Source organism: Embiotoca jacksoni, unplaced genomic scaffold (genome assembly GCF_022577435.1).
Source record: "Embiotoca jacksoni isolate LCO1_2020_lvr unplaced genomic scaffold, fEmbJac1.0.p SCAF_23, whole genome shotgun sequence".
Lineage (NCBI taxonomy): Eukaryota > Metazoa > Chordata > Actinopteri > Embiotocidae > Embiotoca > Embiotoca jacksoni.
Genome location: NW_027185374.1, coordinates 10375067 through 10392603, shown reverse-complemented (window position 1 = coordinate 10392603; position 17537 = coordinate 10375067). Strand labels below are relative to the sequence as shown.

The window sequence follows — 17537 nt, the reverse complement described above, 5'->3', positions numbered from 1 at the left end:
AGAGAAGGATGCTGGAGTCGTGAGTCTTCGCTACTTGAAAACGATCGACGGAAAGATTCGGAGACTTTGTGCAGAAAAATGGAACGCAAACACAAATCAGGAAACGAGTCGGGTCCACGGTTGTGACGAAAGTTAAACAATAGCAGAATACTGACACTCCCCGATCAACACGCATCATTTTATTCTGGGCAAAAAAATGGGACGCGTTTCAGCCGTAAACCATCTTCAGTGTTGTGGAAAGGGCAAAATGTCCAATAAGAAACGAGGACGAAGGACAACTAAGTCCACCCGAGAAGGCTCCGCCCCTTTGGACGAAGGGAGGCTCGTAAAACCTCACGACGTCGTATATCTGATGTCAATAACGCACCCCAAACCTAGAAACGTATGAATGCGCAGATAGTTTCCAGCTAAAAACGTCTTCCTCACCACGACATCCAGCCCCAGAGGAGCGAGCAGGAACCAGCGCAGCGCCGTGAGGTTGTAGAGCCCCACGAAGCAGACGCCGCTGACGCTGTCTCCCTCGATCTTGTTCATGGCGAGCAGCGTGACGGTGAGGATGCCGGGGACGCCCCACGCGCACGTGTGGAACAGGAGCGCCTTCTTCTCGATGGCCTCGCTGCCCCACTTGGGGACGGCGGCCAGGAACCAGGTGATGGTCAGGATGACCCACCAGACGCTGCCGGCCATGGTGAAGAAGTAGAGCACCATGAAGAGGAGAGTGCAGGCCTGTGCAGGGACGGAGGAAATGCAAAGATTATTACCCGTCCGGCCGGCGGCAGACGAGCAGGCGCGGGTCCGGAGTCGGGACGGACCTTGTTGTGGGAGCCCTGGGTCACGGTCGAAGCCCGAAACCTGCCGGGAGTCGCTGCGTTGCAGGAGACTCTGTCCTCCAGCAGGAACCCCAGGAAGAACACCAGCGACACCATCATGTAGCACACGGCGTAGAAGATAATGGGCCGCTCCGGGTAGCGGAACCGCGACACGTCGATGAGGAAGGTGAGGAAGGTGAAGAGGGTGGCAGACAGGCACACGATGGACACCACGCCGATGAAGTAGCGGGCGAACGTCAGCTCCTCGCGCGTGAAGTACATGTTGTGGCACGGCGGCGAGCAGTCCCGCACCCCCATGAAGGAGTAGCCCAGCTCGGGCTGGATTTTCAGCTCCCGGGGACACCAGAAGCCGTAGTCCCTCTGGACGGAGACGGGGGACTCGGTGGCGTCGGAGCTGGACAGCAGGTCTACGGGACGGGGGTAGGACTCGTCGCAGTCCGGGAACCTGGGAGGAAACCGGAGATGAGGACTGCGGGCTCATTTCAGCTGTTAGCTCTCTAACTTGTGAAAACGGATGAACACATTCGGTGTTCCAGCGACGACGGTCATAAATACATATGAAGGAGAAGAGACGTGAAACTTGCCTTCGTACGTTAAACTACATCATCGCTGTGTTACGTATGAAAATCCAAACCCGGGGTTTCGTCTTTATTTGCTGTACAGACAGAAGGGAAGCTGACAGGAAAGAGAAAACATTCTCCAAGTCAAATCATCTTTTTACTCTCACGCCTGCTTTTGCCCTTCAACTCTTTAACCGACTCGACGAACTCCACCGCTCACTGCTGCTTTCTTTAAAGAGACAACTTTCCCTCAGACTTTGTTTCTGATAACTCGTAAATGTCTGCCACGCTATTTTCGGTTCTGCATTACTCTGGTTTAACGTGTGCGGGAAGACTATCAAGTTTGTTATTGTTCACCTAAAAAAAAACGCTGATTCAGCTGCTTTGGTGGAGCTCAGCTGTGTGAATACTGTCTGTTACTGTTGACGACGTTTCTCATTTGATGTGTTTGACTGAATCAGTTTTCGCATTTTTCCTCTTGGATAACAAGTTTAAAATAAATGTGATTATTCAGCAGCCAGAGCTGAAAGATGTGAGAGATTTACACCAGAAAACAAACACAACACACAGATACACCAACTACATTCCAACGTCATCATGAATGTTCAGCGTTTATAATACTACTAATTTATAAGCCCTAATATTAAACAGGACTCTCCATGCTGTCCTGTTCTCTCTCTGCTCTCCTCTCACCCCAACTTGTCGTCCACCTCTGAGTCGGGTTCTGTTGGAGGTTTTTTTTTTTTTCCTTCCGTCTTACGTGGGAATAGTTGAATTGTTGGGTTTCTCTGTATAATGCTGTAAAGTTCTGTTTGAAAAGACTTTAACACGGTAAGAGCCATGAAATAACCTGTGTTGTTATCAGGCTCTGTATAAATAAATTGAATTCAAATTACTTCTTTGGTGCGACCAACTAAAACAATGAAAAAAAAGATGTGATAAAAAAAAAGAAAAAAAAAAAAAAAAAAGAAAAAAAAAAAGAAAGAGTATTCTTCTCAGCCTTCTCCACTTTGTGGTCTTTAAAAGTAAATATTTCTAACGTGCTGCTGGATTTACGCTCCTCCCGTAAAACACCAGGAACCCGGGGGAAGCGAATCACCGCTGCGTTACCAACCTGTTGCAGTCCATCTCCTCCGGCCAGCTGACACCAAACATGTCCATCAGTTTGTAGCAGTCGCTCTTGGCCTGCAGACAGAGGCGGCGGCAGGGCAGAGTCATCCGGCCGTACTCGGTGCACACCGGCGCGTAGAGCGCGCAGAGGAAGCGGCGGAGCTCCGGGGAGCACTGCAGGTTCACCATGGGATGGAACGGCTGCACGGGGGGAGACACACACACACACGCGCACACACACACACACACACACACACACACGCACACACAGGTTAGGTTGATTTAAAGCCGTCTCAGGTAATAACACCGCAGCCCTGAAGCCTGAGTGGAACTCCGTCTCCAGAGTGTGAAGCGACGAGGAGCACAAAGAGATCGGTGAAGCATGTCAACCGACACTTTCTGGAGACGAGTCCATAAAAACAACTCTGGCCTCTTTCCTCAAAATCCCCTCCACCCCAATCATTTCTGCTCCCCCCTTCCTCCACCTCCTCTCTGTTCCTTCTTCCCTCCAACCTCGACGTGCGCGCACACACACACGCACGCGCACACACACACACACACACACGCTCTGCTGCTACCGCTGACAGGGCCTTTGTGTTGCAGGAGGACCACGCTGTGACTGACTGACACACTGCGCTAACGTGCATACACTCCAACACACAAGGAAAACGTACCAACAGAAGTGTATTATTTACATGCTAACACTCCCACGGACACGCACAATAATGGCCTCACACATATAAACTGTGCCAAGAGGCAGTGTGAGTGCAGGAAGCGTCTGTGGGCCGCGTTGTTAATATGCAAATACTGGGGTGTGTGTGTGTGTGTGTGTGTGTGTGTGTGTGTGTGTGTGTGTGTGTGTGTGTGAGAGAGAGAAAGCATATATACAAATCCATGCATCCAGCTGTGCATGGACGCATGTTGTGTGCATGAATTTGCACCATCGACTTCTGCGTTTGTGTGTGTTACGGGAAAAAAGACCTCCAACCACACCCGAGTCAATCAGGCACACAGCGGGCGCCCTCCCCCAGAATTTAAAGACTGGAGTGGTGTATGACAGACAGGGACAGGGAGGGGGAGGGGCAATCAGGGGGGTAATTTGTCTGTGTGTTTGTTAGAGGGTGGATATTAGGGAGCAGATGTCACTGTGGTTTAAACAAGTTCAACATTCAGCTCTTTAGAAAAAACAAAAACAAACCCGTAAACACAACATCCATTGTTTAACTAATGTTTGCTGAACAATCAGGGACATAAAGCTTTGAATTACAGGACCAAATCGAGTCTTAACAGTTTGAAATAGATACTTTAAGGGAGATATTGTTGAACTAATGAGGCCATCCTGTCACATGCAAAACCTCTGACAAAGAGTCATAGGAGAAGCAGGTGAGCTTCACTGGGAGGTTATATAAGAAAGTCTTTTTTCTTTCTGACCCAGATGTAGGCATTAGAAAATATAACAAGATTTGAGTCCCATACATGAGAAATCTCAAGATCGGATTGTTTTAAAAATGAAAAATGAAAAGAAAATTTGAATCTGCTTATGAAACATAGTTCATTCCCTTCAAATCCTTCCTTTAATTCACAGTTACTCAGACTGGATGATGAAAAGCGTCTTCAGCTGTCCGAGAATCATTTTCCAGCTCAAACTGTACCAATAAATCATTTCAGAGCAGCGATGCAGGATTTTGTTCTCATCTCCTCCTTCGCCGTGATCAGATTTGAACACGCGTGTTGTCACCGTGTGTCTACAACACGTCTCCTGACAGCATGTCTGACGTCCACCCACATGTGATGTCTTCAAAGAAATTTCCCCTCGGGGATTAATAGAGTGAAATAAAAAAATAAATAAAAAAAAATGTAAACATTGGCTGTTTCTGGCATCGCTGTACTTCCACTGCGAGGGATCAGGGAAGGAAGCACGATGACAAAGATGTATGTCCACATGTAGAAACCGAGTGAGTTGGAGCTCAGTAGAGCATTTATTTAGGCGACTTACACGCCTGTCAGAACCGAGATCAATCAACCAGTCCAATCGTGTAATTTCTCTACAAATGGAGTCGTCGTGTTTCATTGAGCACCGCTGTCGTAGCATGTCGTCTGTGTCGAGTCATCTGTGAAGGATAATCACAACTGCTGTGATGGTGATGACCTTAAAACTGGTCTATTACCAACAATCACACTGAAAAACACCATCTAACCTCTGACTTCACATTATGTTTGATCATTAATGATCCTCAGATTTCTCACAGAAGTCAAATGTTAAAGTAAACAGAGCTTGTTATTTTTTTTTTAATTTTGTATTACCAATTAACATAAACACAACTTTATGATATGTAGAGACCATTTGGCTGTATTGCCTTACAACGGATGCCAGAACTATTACTTTCGTGATCAGTTCTGATGTTGATTATTATTTAGATTAACGGTCCATAAAGTGTCTGAAAATTTGGATAAAAATGTTCAAAGCCTAAATTGACATATTTAAATGTTTTGTCTGCCCAATCTTAAAATAATCTTTCAGTCCTTTACTACATAATATTTATCTAAAAGAACACCTACACTGTGTGTTTCCAACTCGTAGCTCAAACCAACAGGAAGCTCGCAAGCTTCGAGTTGCACATGCGTGTGTTGAGTATCAATTTATTAGTCGTTTACATAAAAGAAACTTATTCAGCTGGTTTGGGGGAGCTCAGCTAGGTGAATAATACAGTGACCATGTGATAAGAGGAGCTCTCGGATATTTTTCACCCGACCTACAATAAAAGAAACCGACGGCACCCTCATTGACAAATGTGTTGTTCGTCGGGTCCTGCGAATTCCTGTGATATAAAAGCCTTAAATAGTACAAATTTGATGGAAACCATAATTCACAATAATAGCTGCTCTTTGATCAAATGCCTCCAGACTATTACATTACAGCTCCTGTCGGGCTAAACAGGGTCAAAGAAACGGAGAGAAAGGAAACTGGAGTATGTTGTTCTCTGGAGAGAAAAAAAAAAAAAAAAAAAAAAACAGCAGAGCAGAAAATCCTGAATTTCAGCCCACCATGTTACTACTGGAGGAAATAGCTGCTGCTGTACTGATTATTGCCTGACTGCCTTTGCGCTTTGCTGCCAGTGTAAAGTGCTGTGACATCTATCACTTCATCGGTGACGCCCCGTCGGCGCAGGTTAACCACTCAAACGCGATCTAATGCAGCTAAAGTGAGCCTGCATCCTCGCGCTGATGATGTTTTGATTCCCGCAGGCCACCATGTCCTCCACTGTGCTGCGCTGCAAAGTGCGATGCGCCATGAAACGGTTGAATAAATATATAGGCTACGACGAGTGATGATCATCCCGCTTCCTTTTCATCACGCTCCTCTTTTTTGTTTTTCTATTTTTATACTCCCCCATCATCCCGTCGCTCTCCTCCTCTATCCCTCCTCCATCTCTTCAGCATCTCCCTTCAGCCATTTTCTGAAGCTCGACCCATCGTGTGAGCCGGTGAGGTGAGGACCGAGCTGCTGGTGGATGGGACGTATGGCAGGTCACGGTGAGCAGCAGCCTAAACAACTCCAAACACCACCATGCCGAGGCCCCCGTGAGCCCTCCGTGGGGATCCCTGTTCACGGCCACACTTGGAAACAGCTGCTGAAGCCACTGGACCGATGAGCAGCCAGGGGTTTGTCACGGCGCTTTCCGCCCCAGAGCGGGCCGTGTAGGGAGAATGAGGCGTGTAATACACCGTGGGGGCGGGGTGGTGGTGGTGTGTGTGTGTGTGTGGGGGAGGGTGGGGGGGGGGCGGGTGAGGGGGGTATGCTAATGTCATTTCAGCTTCGATCCCACTGCTGCAGCCATTACGAATTCATGGCAGTTTGTGAGGGGATTTTTGATCTCCGAAAATGTGGAATAATATGCCTCTCTGGAAATAGCCGGCTCACCCACAGTCAGACATGTCGGCTAGTCCCAGAGAAGCAGTGCATTCTGGGACCTCAAACTAGCCAATGAAGGGCCTAACTATAGTGATAAATGATGGTTTGTTTTGCACAGTTTTTTAACTATTTTCTTCAAAATAGGTCACGGACAGATCTTTCACTGTGAAAATATTAATTTTAAATGGATTTTAAATTAATATCATAACAGGGCTACAGCACTGTCCCAGCCTGAATATTTCAAATAATTCCCGACTGACTAACTAACACTCTGACAAGCTCAAAATATGGCATCAGAGACAAATAAGTAACGACACAAAAGTCAAGAGAGGAGGAGGACAAAATGTAGCAACAGCGAGGACAAAGTCAGACGTGCCTGAACCAAAAGACAGCCAGAGACGTCCCAGTGGAGAATAAAGCAGACACAAGCAGTGCCCGAAAATTTATTTCTTTTTTTATGTTTGACTGGATTAATTTAGGTATAATCGCTACATAATACCAACATCTGGACTGCACTTCAGGCTAACTGGTTGGTCGGATGTCATTGGTTGTTGTCAGTTTAATTTAATTTGGTCTGATTTAAAGACATCCTACCGATCTGCTCTATTCAGGTATCCAAGACAACCAGGACAGTGTGACAGTTAGCACAAACCAGGAGCCTGAAACTGAAGCAGCTAAATGGAGTTCAGCCATTAGTCACCGTATCATTTACACTTGAGCTGCATATTTTTGTTGGTAAAATCCTAATCTTGAAATTTCAGCCTGAACAACAAGAACCACAGCCTTGACCCGAGTTTCACCTCCATGCTGTTTTTAAATTATCCAGCATGTTTTGAGTCAGATTGTGATGATATTAATTATTAATACTCGTCAAGCCTGGTCCAATGAAGTGCGTCCAAGGGTGGCTGTATGTACCTTCCTAATGCGTGAAAGTGATACGTTTTTAATGAAGGCTGTGAGTCAGCTGCTGAGATGCTGTGACGGATGAATCGGTGACAAAGCAGCTCACCGAGGCCAACTGGTCTGTGTTGATTTGCTCCTTTATAAATACCTCAGTCACCTCTCTTCCCATCAGCCCCCTCTTTCAGACCCTTTCCCTACTACACTTCCCCCCCCCCCCTCTTCTTTATCCCCCTTTCTCCTCTGCTGCCATTCCAGTTCTCCAAATTTCCAAGCTCAGCACCATGGCGACGAGTGATGCATCACCAGGGAAGAGGAGGAGGAGGGGGAGGAGGAGGAAGAGGGAGGAGAGCAGGGTTCGAGGAGGTCAGGGTGCAGGGTGGAGGGGACCACCTCCCGGGAGGCAAGAAAGCCTCTGCTCCCTTTGTTAACAGCACAATTGGGACTGTTTCCTGGGCAACGGGTGAGCCCTGCTTAGGGGGAGGGGGTTGACAAAAGAGAGGGGGGAGGGAGGGGAGAGAAAGAGAAAGAGAGAGAGAGAGAGAGAGAGAGGGAGGGATGGGTCGACCGAGTCATTCAACACTATGAAAGTGTTTGAAAAACCTTGTGCTTTGACAGTGTTGTACACACACACAAACACACACACACACACACACACACACACACACACACACACACACACACACACACACACACACAAACAGTGAGGTTGTTGTGGACCAGCGACTCTCTCTCTGGATGTCCTCCTTATTCACTCCATAGCCAATAAACATGGTGTTGGACATTAAATAAAACAACAGGCTCTTTTATAGCGCAGGTCACGCTGGGTAGAGTTTATCAGACCATGTTGTGTCTGTGTGAGTGTGTGAGTGTGTGTCTGTGTGAGTGTATGAGTGCTTAGCCGGGCTACATCTCTACTAGCTGACACAACGAGCATGTTCAACGGTGTACTTTTTAGTTCACAGACCTGCAGCCATCAGAGAGTTGTGTCAGCACACACACACACACACACACACACACGCACACACACACACACGCACACACACACACACACACACACCTTACACTCCTTCACAAATCCATTCACACAGAGTAGGTGGAGTATCTGGGTTAGTCTCCCCAGCAGCTGTAACATGACACAGTTTATCTGGATGTGCTGTAGACTTGAGACAAGAGGCCGATTTAACGAGCTGAAAGCAGGAGGAAATGAGTGGAAGTGGGACTGAGCAGATTAAAAACAGGCCATTGATTAGTCTTTGTGTCGCTACACACCCTTCACGAAGCAAAAAAAAAACAACTGAGATCAAGATAACCAAGAAAAATGCTCATAACCTGTTCATCATCTTGTCACTGAACTTCCCCCGTTGGCCAAATATTTCTATTATCGAGCTACCGTTAAAAAGGATTTGCTGGCTTGGCCTCACGTAAACAAACCCACTTATCAATCTAATGTAATTACCATCTTGGGTTGGCCCTGACCCCGGCTCGGCCCATCTGGCCTTCAAGAAACATTCAAGCCATCCCAGTTGTCATTACTTTTACAATGACGGTCACATGACCCTCGATCACCCCATCTTCTCTCCTCAAATCAGACTTCCTGCTAAATATCTCAGAAAATGGAGCCAAATATATTCACAACATATGTGTCGATTGAAACGTCTTCAAAGGTATAATTTGGTCAAGGAAACATTTGTTAGATGTCTTCGACTCCCAATTACAAAAAAAAGCACAAAACGGCGCCAACAACGAGATGTTCACCTAATTCAAAAACGCAGCGTTGCACGGTGCGATAGTTCATTCACAAATTTAGTATTTCACTGAGTTCTCTGGAGCAGGTAAAATATGTAAATCCAGTAAATCCAGACTGACAGTGTGGTTGGGTGGCCTGCAGCCCGTTTCTCATACCTATATTAAACTGTAGGTCTAGTTTGTATTTCAAAGAAATATTACTTAGCAAAAAAAAAAAAAAAAAAGAAAAGTTTTTAACAATATCTTAAAAGATCGTCACCACTTTTCAAAAAAAAAAAAAAAAAAAAAAAAAAAGACAAACAATGGAGGAAAACGTACATCCAGAAGTGAGGGATTTATTAACTCCCTCCAATAATAATAATAATTAAAAAAAGCAGTCTTTATATCGTACTGTACATCATCACTGAGTTGTGAACTTCATCCCGTCTGCTTCGGATGCCAAAGACACTTCATAGCAGCCCAATTGATTTCTTGCGACGGATCCTCGCTTTACATTCATCCGGTAGCTACAGTGTGCATCTATCTGTAAGGGGATTTTAGCCCATTTCTTTTTTCCTTATTGTAATGCCACTCAAATCCGCCACGCTCTCACTTATCTGATGTGAGCGTGGCACACTATCATTGTGGCACAGAAATAGCAGATTCCCAAGCCCCGAAGCCGCTGCCCCAATTCAGCTGCGAGGTCATTCCGCGGTCACTGATGACTGCCTGGGTGGTGATAAACACCCAAATGTAAATTATTTTTTTATCCCATTCAGACAGCTGGAAAATTCCATTTGTGCATTAAAGTAGAAAACAAAACAAAAAAAACTGTCTTTTAAAGTTGTTATTTTTACGCCTGTGTAAATCTAATCTACCATTGTGGTTTGAAGAACAGTTCTGACACAACAAGACTAATAAAAACGCCATTAGACTGTAGTTTTACACATTTTTATAGGCTTCTAATTAAAGATATTATGACAAATGGCCCCACTTTTCCCCAAAACACAAAAACCTTGAAAAAGCCTTGAAAGGCAAGACCAGAAAAAAAGGATTGCAGAAAGACACCACTTCAGGGGGTTCAGACAAAAACTGGAAAACTGGCAGGCGTTGGTTCTCGTCCAACTCCCACTTTCTCCACGGTGCGAGGCATTCATCATCATTATCAGGGCTATTCAGCAGACCGAATTCCCTTTAAAATCATCTGTCAATTCTCATTTGGCTGCCCTCGACGTCTTATAGGCTTTGAATTCTCCCATGAGCTGGATCTAGGGCGAGTTATCTGGAAAACAAGAGCCAAACAGAGGAGCAGTCTCCATGATTTGGAACCTAGCGGGTTTCCATGTGCTCTCCAAACTCCAACAAGCATTTCTGAAGCTCTAAAAGAGACTTAATTGTGAATCCATGACCAATCAAACTGAACACCGTCTAAAGCAGAAGTGCCTCTCTGTTCACTGCAACACACAAACTGTGATCAGGCGTAAAAAGCTAACCTGGCCTCAAACAACACGGCACTGGGTGAGCAATATTTCTGCAATAAGAGAAGTGATTTAACCAACTGCACACATCCGTCTTAAAAAAAAGACAACAATACCTAAAAATCACCCTCTGAAGATTTTCGAAAACAACGTGGCAAAGTGACTAAATCCAGAAGATGAGAGCGAATATTTCAGAGAAAGGAAACGGTGTCGGTAGGAGCAGACAGGGGAAACGGGATTGTCTGCATCTTCTCCGAACACGGGGCTGAATGTGAGTGCAGCTGCGATGTGTTGTGATGCTGCGAGCTCCCACAGCTGAGCTGGCCACGTTCACAGGTTACATAACCCGGGATTTTCGCGGCACGCTGCTCCTCCTGCCCTCCATCTCTCTCCCTCCCTCCCTCCCTCCCTCGCTCCGTGTGTCTGTGCTGAGTACAGCGAAGTGGAGCAGGCACAGATGGTCGGCAGGGTGCCGCACATCGGCATGATGGCGGGGCGGGGCGGGTGGGGTTGAAGGGTAAAAGTGATAGACGAAGCAGGAGCAAAGGGGCGCGTGACGCCGGTGATGGATCGACTCAGATAAACGCACACGGGCAGCTCGGCAGACGGTTCAGCCAGCGGAGCTCCAGTCTCGTGTTTTGGTGCAGTTGGACCAGTAATTGCTCGATAGATCGAGCCGCACGAGGGATCAGCCTACACAAAGGATGGGGTTAACGTGACGAGGCGATGCGTCTGCTCCGTGATGGCGGTTAAATGTCCAACTGGACGTTTCAAAGAGGATGACAACAGTCAGATGCTGCGGCCGGTAAATCTATAGATTATCTCAAGAGGTTGAAACAATAAAACGCGGGTTAAACACTGAAACCTGACGTCTAATTCATCATCTGAATCCAACTGGAACAAACAAAAAAGTCACTGTATATTATAATCGTGTTTGGTTGACCAACTGCACAAAAGCCTGTTATGTAAAATAGCCGTGGTGCACAACAACTGATGTGAAAAGTCCCAACATGTTGCGGTAAGTTCTTCTGTCTGTCAACATGCCAGATGTGCAGCCAGAAACCATCTCAGGACAACATGCCCCGTTTAATCAGTGGTGCTTAAAAATGCTCTGTTCTCACGGCCCCCGGGGACAAATATTAAAACTTAATTTTCAGCTTAATGTTTTGGTAATACAGTCTCAGTCCCTGGAGCTAAAGGAGCCCAGTTTAAGTAGGCTAGCTCGTAGATATTACAACTGTCAGCGCACACCCAGTCGGTCGTGGGGATAACCAACGAGGCTACTGAAGTCCAAGAGGCAGGCGGTGCAGCAGACTCTCAACCACTTATTCAACATGCGAGGGAGACAAACTCCTGTCCTGACCTGTGTAACATATACGGTATGTAAACAGAAGTGCTGCCTGTTATTGTCTGCAGAGGTGTCAAGTTTATTTCTGCACAACAACGATGGAAAGAATAGCGAGACGAGAGAAAATGCTCAGAAAAGGTCCCAAAGAGAGAAAACAGGAAACAAGGTCACATTGCTTCAAAATAAATACCACGTTAAAGGAACCTACAAATCTTGACGACTGACTGACACTCAAACCCAACAGATCATGAAGACCTCGCTAAGTTCGTGGTGATATGAAAATGTATCTGAGTTATTGTGTTTCAAAAATATCATATTGTTCAGATCCAAGTCGATATTAAAGGTCATTTATTACCATTTTGTATTTCCAATCAACACAGTTTCATCGATATAAGATATCGGTTAGTCGTGCTCAATTCAAGGTTCTTTATTTGTCATTTCTATTTGAATAATGACTGAAAGCATGAATTAATAATTAAAAATCATTGCCAATTAATTTTCTATCTGTCGACTGAGTGACTGATCATTTAAACTCTACAACGGAAAGAAAGAGGAAAATGCTGAGAAATGTTCATTAATAAGAAGAAAGCACACAAGAACAAATACATGAGAAAAGGTCCCAGCAGGGAAAAACAACACATTATATACTATTTCACATATAAACCCAGATTTGTTTTGGAGGGGAATTAGAACAACTGAATAAAGTGCGAATAAAGATTTCTCCAATGATTTAGTGTGAAATTCAGCCTTTAGAGAGATTACAAATTCTGCTGACAAAAATGTGACTAATTTGAAAAAAAATACTTTTGATAGGAAGAAGCCTAATTAATGTACTAAAAAATATTGACATTAGCCTCCATGCGTTGACAGTATTATTAAGATATCTTTACTGAGATAGGATTTGAGTTTTCTGCTATCTGATATGAGATTTATCTCTGGACACAACTAGATCAATAACAGTATAATTAGGAGACTGCCTGGTAGCCAATGCGGGACAAAACCACATGAGCATAATGCCGTCATCAGGAAGTGTCCGGTTTGATTCCGGCCGGTCGGGTCTTCACCGCACGTCATCCCACTGCTCTTATTCCTCACATTTCCTGTTTGACTACACTGCAAAGTCTGAATAAAAAAATACACCGGAGCAAAAAAAACAACCTAATTCTATTCTATTTGTCAATTTTTTTTTTATAAATGTATCAGCTTTTAGGTTTTTGCCTTTTTTTTCCACATTAGCAAATTGAATATATCTGCTGAAAGGATATCACAAAGCTGCTAACGCACCACCAACAATGTCATAAGCCTAAATTTCACCTATAATTCAAGTACCGTTGTTCTTTAAATCCCATTGTGATCTAAATTGTACTTCTATCAGGGTTCTCCCACCGTGACAACAGGAGGAACAGAGGGATTTTGTTTTTTGTCTCGTAAAAAAGCCACAAATACACTCTTGATTATCAGAACAAAAACAAGGTGAGCGGTGTACCGTACCTCCATGGCGAGCGCGGCGGTCTGCTGGTCGTAGTGGTTCAGCACGTTGGGCATGAAGGTGGCGTTGTAGGGCAGCCCCTGACACATGCGCAGGGTGATGGGCTCGCAGGTGAACAGACTGTGGCTCCCCGCCGCCGCGTCCATGGGGATGGCAACGCACGCCGTCAGCATGGACACAGAAAGCACCCACAGGAGATTCATGACTGGTCCGTGCAGGAGAAACGAAAGAAGTCGTGTGGGGGGGACGGGGGACGGATGGTCGAGGACGAGTTGAGCTCCGTTAGCGTCCGGCTCATTCACCGGGAAAAGGGAAATCACGAGGCTTGTGGACCGGCTGCTCGTCTCTTCCTCCGCTTCAGATCACAGAGAAACCGTCTGGGTTGGGCAGCAAAATCCAACACGGCCATGGTCGAAGCTGGGCTGCGTCCATATCACCGTGGAGATTCCAGTCAGCGTCCACGCCGTGTCACAAGACCTCCATCACCCGAGAGACGCTGGGGTCCTTTAAGATGCTGCGCTGTGACACTCCTTCCCTGTCCAAGCCTCCACGAGCAGCGAGGATGATGCTTCGTAGAAAATATCAGCGATAGCCACTGATGGAAATGATCCACAGTCTGGAAAATAAATGCACAAACAATCCAAATGAAATAAAATCCAAGAGCACCTGCTCAATGTTAACAGATTACTCAACATTTGGCGTATATTTTGAAGAAAAAAAAACAACAACAACCCAGAGCTGACATTTTTACTGAAAATTAGCCGTATTACTGTGGAACAACTACAAAAGGCATTTCAGAAGGCTTGGTAATTGCTTTTCAGGTCACTAACTACGTTGCTGGGTTGTGTAGATGAATGATAACATTACCAGTATTAATTAAAAGTCATTTATCATACAAAATATAGGTAAAAAAAAAAAAAAAAAAAAAAAAAAATGTATAGGGAAAATATCCAAATATTACAAATCATTATTACAGCAGTTTTGAAATGTGACTGGCCATAATTTCAGTTATTGTTGTGTCCATTTTTTTTTTCAGAGGAACTGCGATGTAAATACATAAAATAATATAATGTAGCTAATTATTTTGGCCCCTTTTTCTTTTCTTTTTTTTTTTAATTTCGCCATTTTTTTCTGCTACATTTACATGACAGTACACACCCAAACCAGCGCAGCACCTTTCTGTTCACTATCACGTTACACAGAAATAAGACTTAAAAAAAAAAAAAAAATTGTACATCTGCGCCTTCTTAACACAAACGTCAAAAACGCGCAGCTGCATTTAAAGTTTGTTTCTTCTTAAATGCGACATACGCGCGTCCTTTAGCCTACCTGTGCGTCGGTGTTAACGGGCTCCTCCTTTAGCTCCTCGCTGCCAATTCATATATTAATTGCTGCTCGTAAACGTGAGCGAGGCTCGAGTAACGTTACCGGGAGGCTCGTCGCGGTTGCTCCGTCCGCGTCTCCCCCTCCTGCGGCTGACTCACCTCAGAAAATGACCCCTCCACGGATAGAAATGTCAGGCAACGCAGCGCAGACAAAAGAGGACGGTTAGTTCCCCCGGACTGTTAATAACCGGAGCATATGCAGCCCGCTCCGTGCCGGTGTACGTTTCGCCGCGCCGCGCCGAGCCGAGCCGAGCCGAGCCGGGGCGGCAACGGAGGTGGTCGCTCGCGAGAAAACGCGCTCCGCTGATAAAACGTGAACCAAAGCGGAGGAATTAAAAAGGCAACTTTTACCTGAATGTTGTGCCGAAAATTCACGTGCAGCGACGGCGCCTTCGCCGCTCCTCGAGTTGGTAACAATGAGTGAATGTCCCTCCAGCGGCACCCTCCTTCTCCTCCTCTCCTCCTCCTCCTCCTCCTCTCCTCCTGTCCTCTTCCTCCTGTCCTCCTCCCCCTCGCGCCCTCCTCCCTACGCGAGCGTCAAGACAGCGAGATGTCGAACGTGGCTTCCGGTCCAAACTGTCAAACTAAAAGCCCGGTCGACGAACGCACTGAAAGTCTTTTGGGCCCTGTGTGGTTTTTTTTTTTCTTCTGAATGCCACTTTCCGATTCAGGTGTTCTTTATCAACGCGGTCGGCAATCTTTGCCATCAAATATAAAAGACTCTCCAGTTAACTACAAATGAATTGCAATTAAATTACACATAAAGCGGTAACAATTCAGAGCGAGCAGAAGTAAATGACTTCTGATTTATAAACAGCACTGATAAAGAGCAATTTGCTCCAAACGTCACTGATGTTGTGATGTCACTAAATAAACTCTGTGCCTAATTTATTTTTGCAATAATTGATTAAAAGCTCTAAGCAGCCGTGCGTAAATCGCTTTAACCTTTTGTGCGTAACATATGCAGTCACACCCGGTGGTCTTGCACAGCTGACTCGATTACTAAACCACGAGTAGATGCGAAGGCTTTTGAATTGTTACCCTTTTTATGTGTAATTTCATTGCAATTGATTTGTAGTTAACACGAGTTGACTTTTATATTTAATGGTTGAGATCGTCTCCTGCTAATGACTGTCTGGTTCACATCCACTCCAACATGACAAGAGGCAGCTCAGTCTGCAGTTGAATCATAAGGTCGCATTCAATAAATCTTGTTTTAATTGTTATTGTAAGTGGGATCAAATATATGAATCATTGTCTTCATCAGTGGTCTAACTTTGAACATGGATAGATGTGGGAATGCATTTTTATTTGCATGATATTGTCAACTAAAAAAAAAAGATTATGGTGGTGAGAGGGTTTATTTAGACATATCAACCAACAATTTGAATGTTACGCTTACATTTTATTATTTCAAAATCTTAACAAATAGAAATAATTTACAAGCAGCACTGTGAAATAATTTAGTTCTGTATTAAGTATTGTACTTAAATACAGTTTTGAGTTCTGCTAATTCTGCTGGAATATTTCCATTTGCGCTCATTTACCAATTTACCCCACTAGAAATATTGCACTTTCCACACCCCTACAGTTATTATAATATATAAATATATTATGAATACATATGAAAATATAATATATTATACAGTTAGCCCATAGTTATGTTTTACAGGTTGTTTTATAGGCCACACAGTGCAGACTGGTTCAAAAGTGAATTAAAATGTTGCTAAAGCAGCTGTGCTTGAGTATTCATATCCAATAATAAGTGTCCAATACATAGCACTCACAGCTGACATGCTTCTGCATTACTTTGATACTATAATTAGGATACAATAGTTGTACTTTTGCCAAACTGACAACGATTTTCACAACGTTACAAATGCCATGCACTGCCTGGCATGGCAGATTTTCTACTATTACTCTGAAGGCACGGTGGTCTTATTTCCGGTTCTGCTCTGTCTGTGAGTGTGTAACGTGACACACTTGTCCCTCTTTCTTCGCAGCAGGTTTTCTGTCTTCGTTGTGCGCGACCGCCCATCCGAGGACGAGCAGGCTTTCTGCTTTTGAATGAGAAACTTCTGTGACTGGTGGGACTGTGGAGAGTTTCAGCTCCAAGAAACACCAGAATACTTGACCAGTCGATTCACAGACACGACTGCATGGAATAATAAAAACAATTATTACATCATTAACAGGTTCATTTGTATTCGACCTACAAATGCCTTTGCTACTTCTCCTCCTACTACTGCTATAGTAAATAATAATGATCAAAATAAAAACTAATATGCTTTAATATACAACATTTCAAAACTTTTACAAGGCTGACTTACTGTATATTTGCATGTATTTAACATTAATTTCAAGTAGCCTGTAAATGTAGGATGACTTCTGAGTCACATGATTGGCTTATTTGGAAAATTATACATTTACAATATTCAAAATATATTCCAAGTGTTTCCTACATGGAAGTACACACACACTGTGAACATATTTTTTGCCGTATCAGTGTGTCAGAGCAGATGGTGTCTGCAGTAATTGCAGTGTCAGGACTTCTGCACTACATTTGTCATGATTAGAGAGCCAGTGCTGCCTGCACACTCCACAAACTCCTCTGTGCTTTGCAGCAGCAGCAGCAGCAGCACCCCTCCTGTGCGTGACAGGCTGTGACAGCCAGTCCATGTAAGGAGAGTTCACTCACTGTTACTATGGAAACGAGTAAACTGTGCACAGGGAAAGGGGAAGAAGAAGAGAAGAAGAGGGGTTGGGTGCACGGACACAAACAGAGAGAAAGAGTGT

General features: G+C 44.7%; 1 protein-coding gene across 3 annotated transcripts in view; it reads right to left on the bottom strand.

Moving 5' to 3' along the window:
• The window catches only part of fzd3a (frizzled class receptor 3a), a 21943-nt gene extending 6743 nt beyond the window's left edge, over window positions 1-15200 (bottom strand). The window contains exons 1-5 of one of the 3 annotated variants that reach the window (XM_069158660.1): window positions 15093-15200; window positions 13359-13972; window positions 2505-2701; window positions 813-1275; window positions 427-726 (exon numbers count right to left, since the gene is read on the bottom strand). In XM_069158660.1, coding sequence (XP_069014761.1) covers window positions 427-726; window positions 813-1275; window positions 2505-2701; window positions 13359-13559 — 1161 coding nt within the window. In that variant the 5' untranslated portion in view covers window positions 13560-13972; window positions 15093-15200. The other 2 variants (XM_069158662.1, XM_069158661.1) reach the window with 2 other exon arrangements.
• Window positions 15201-17537: the final 2337 nt, after the last annotated feature.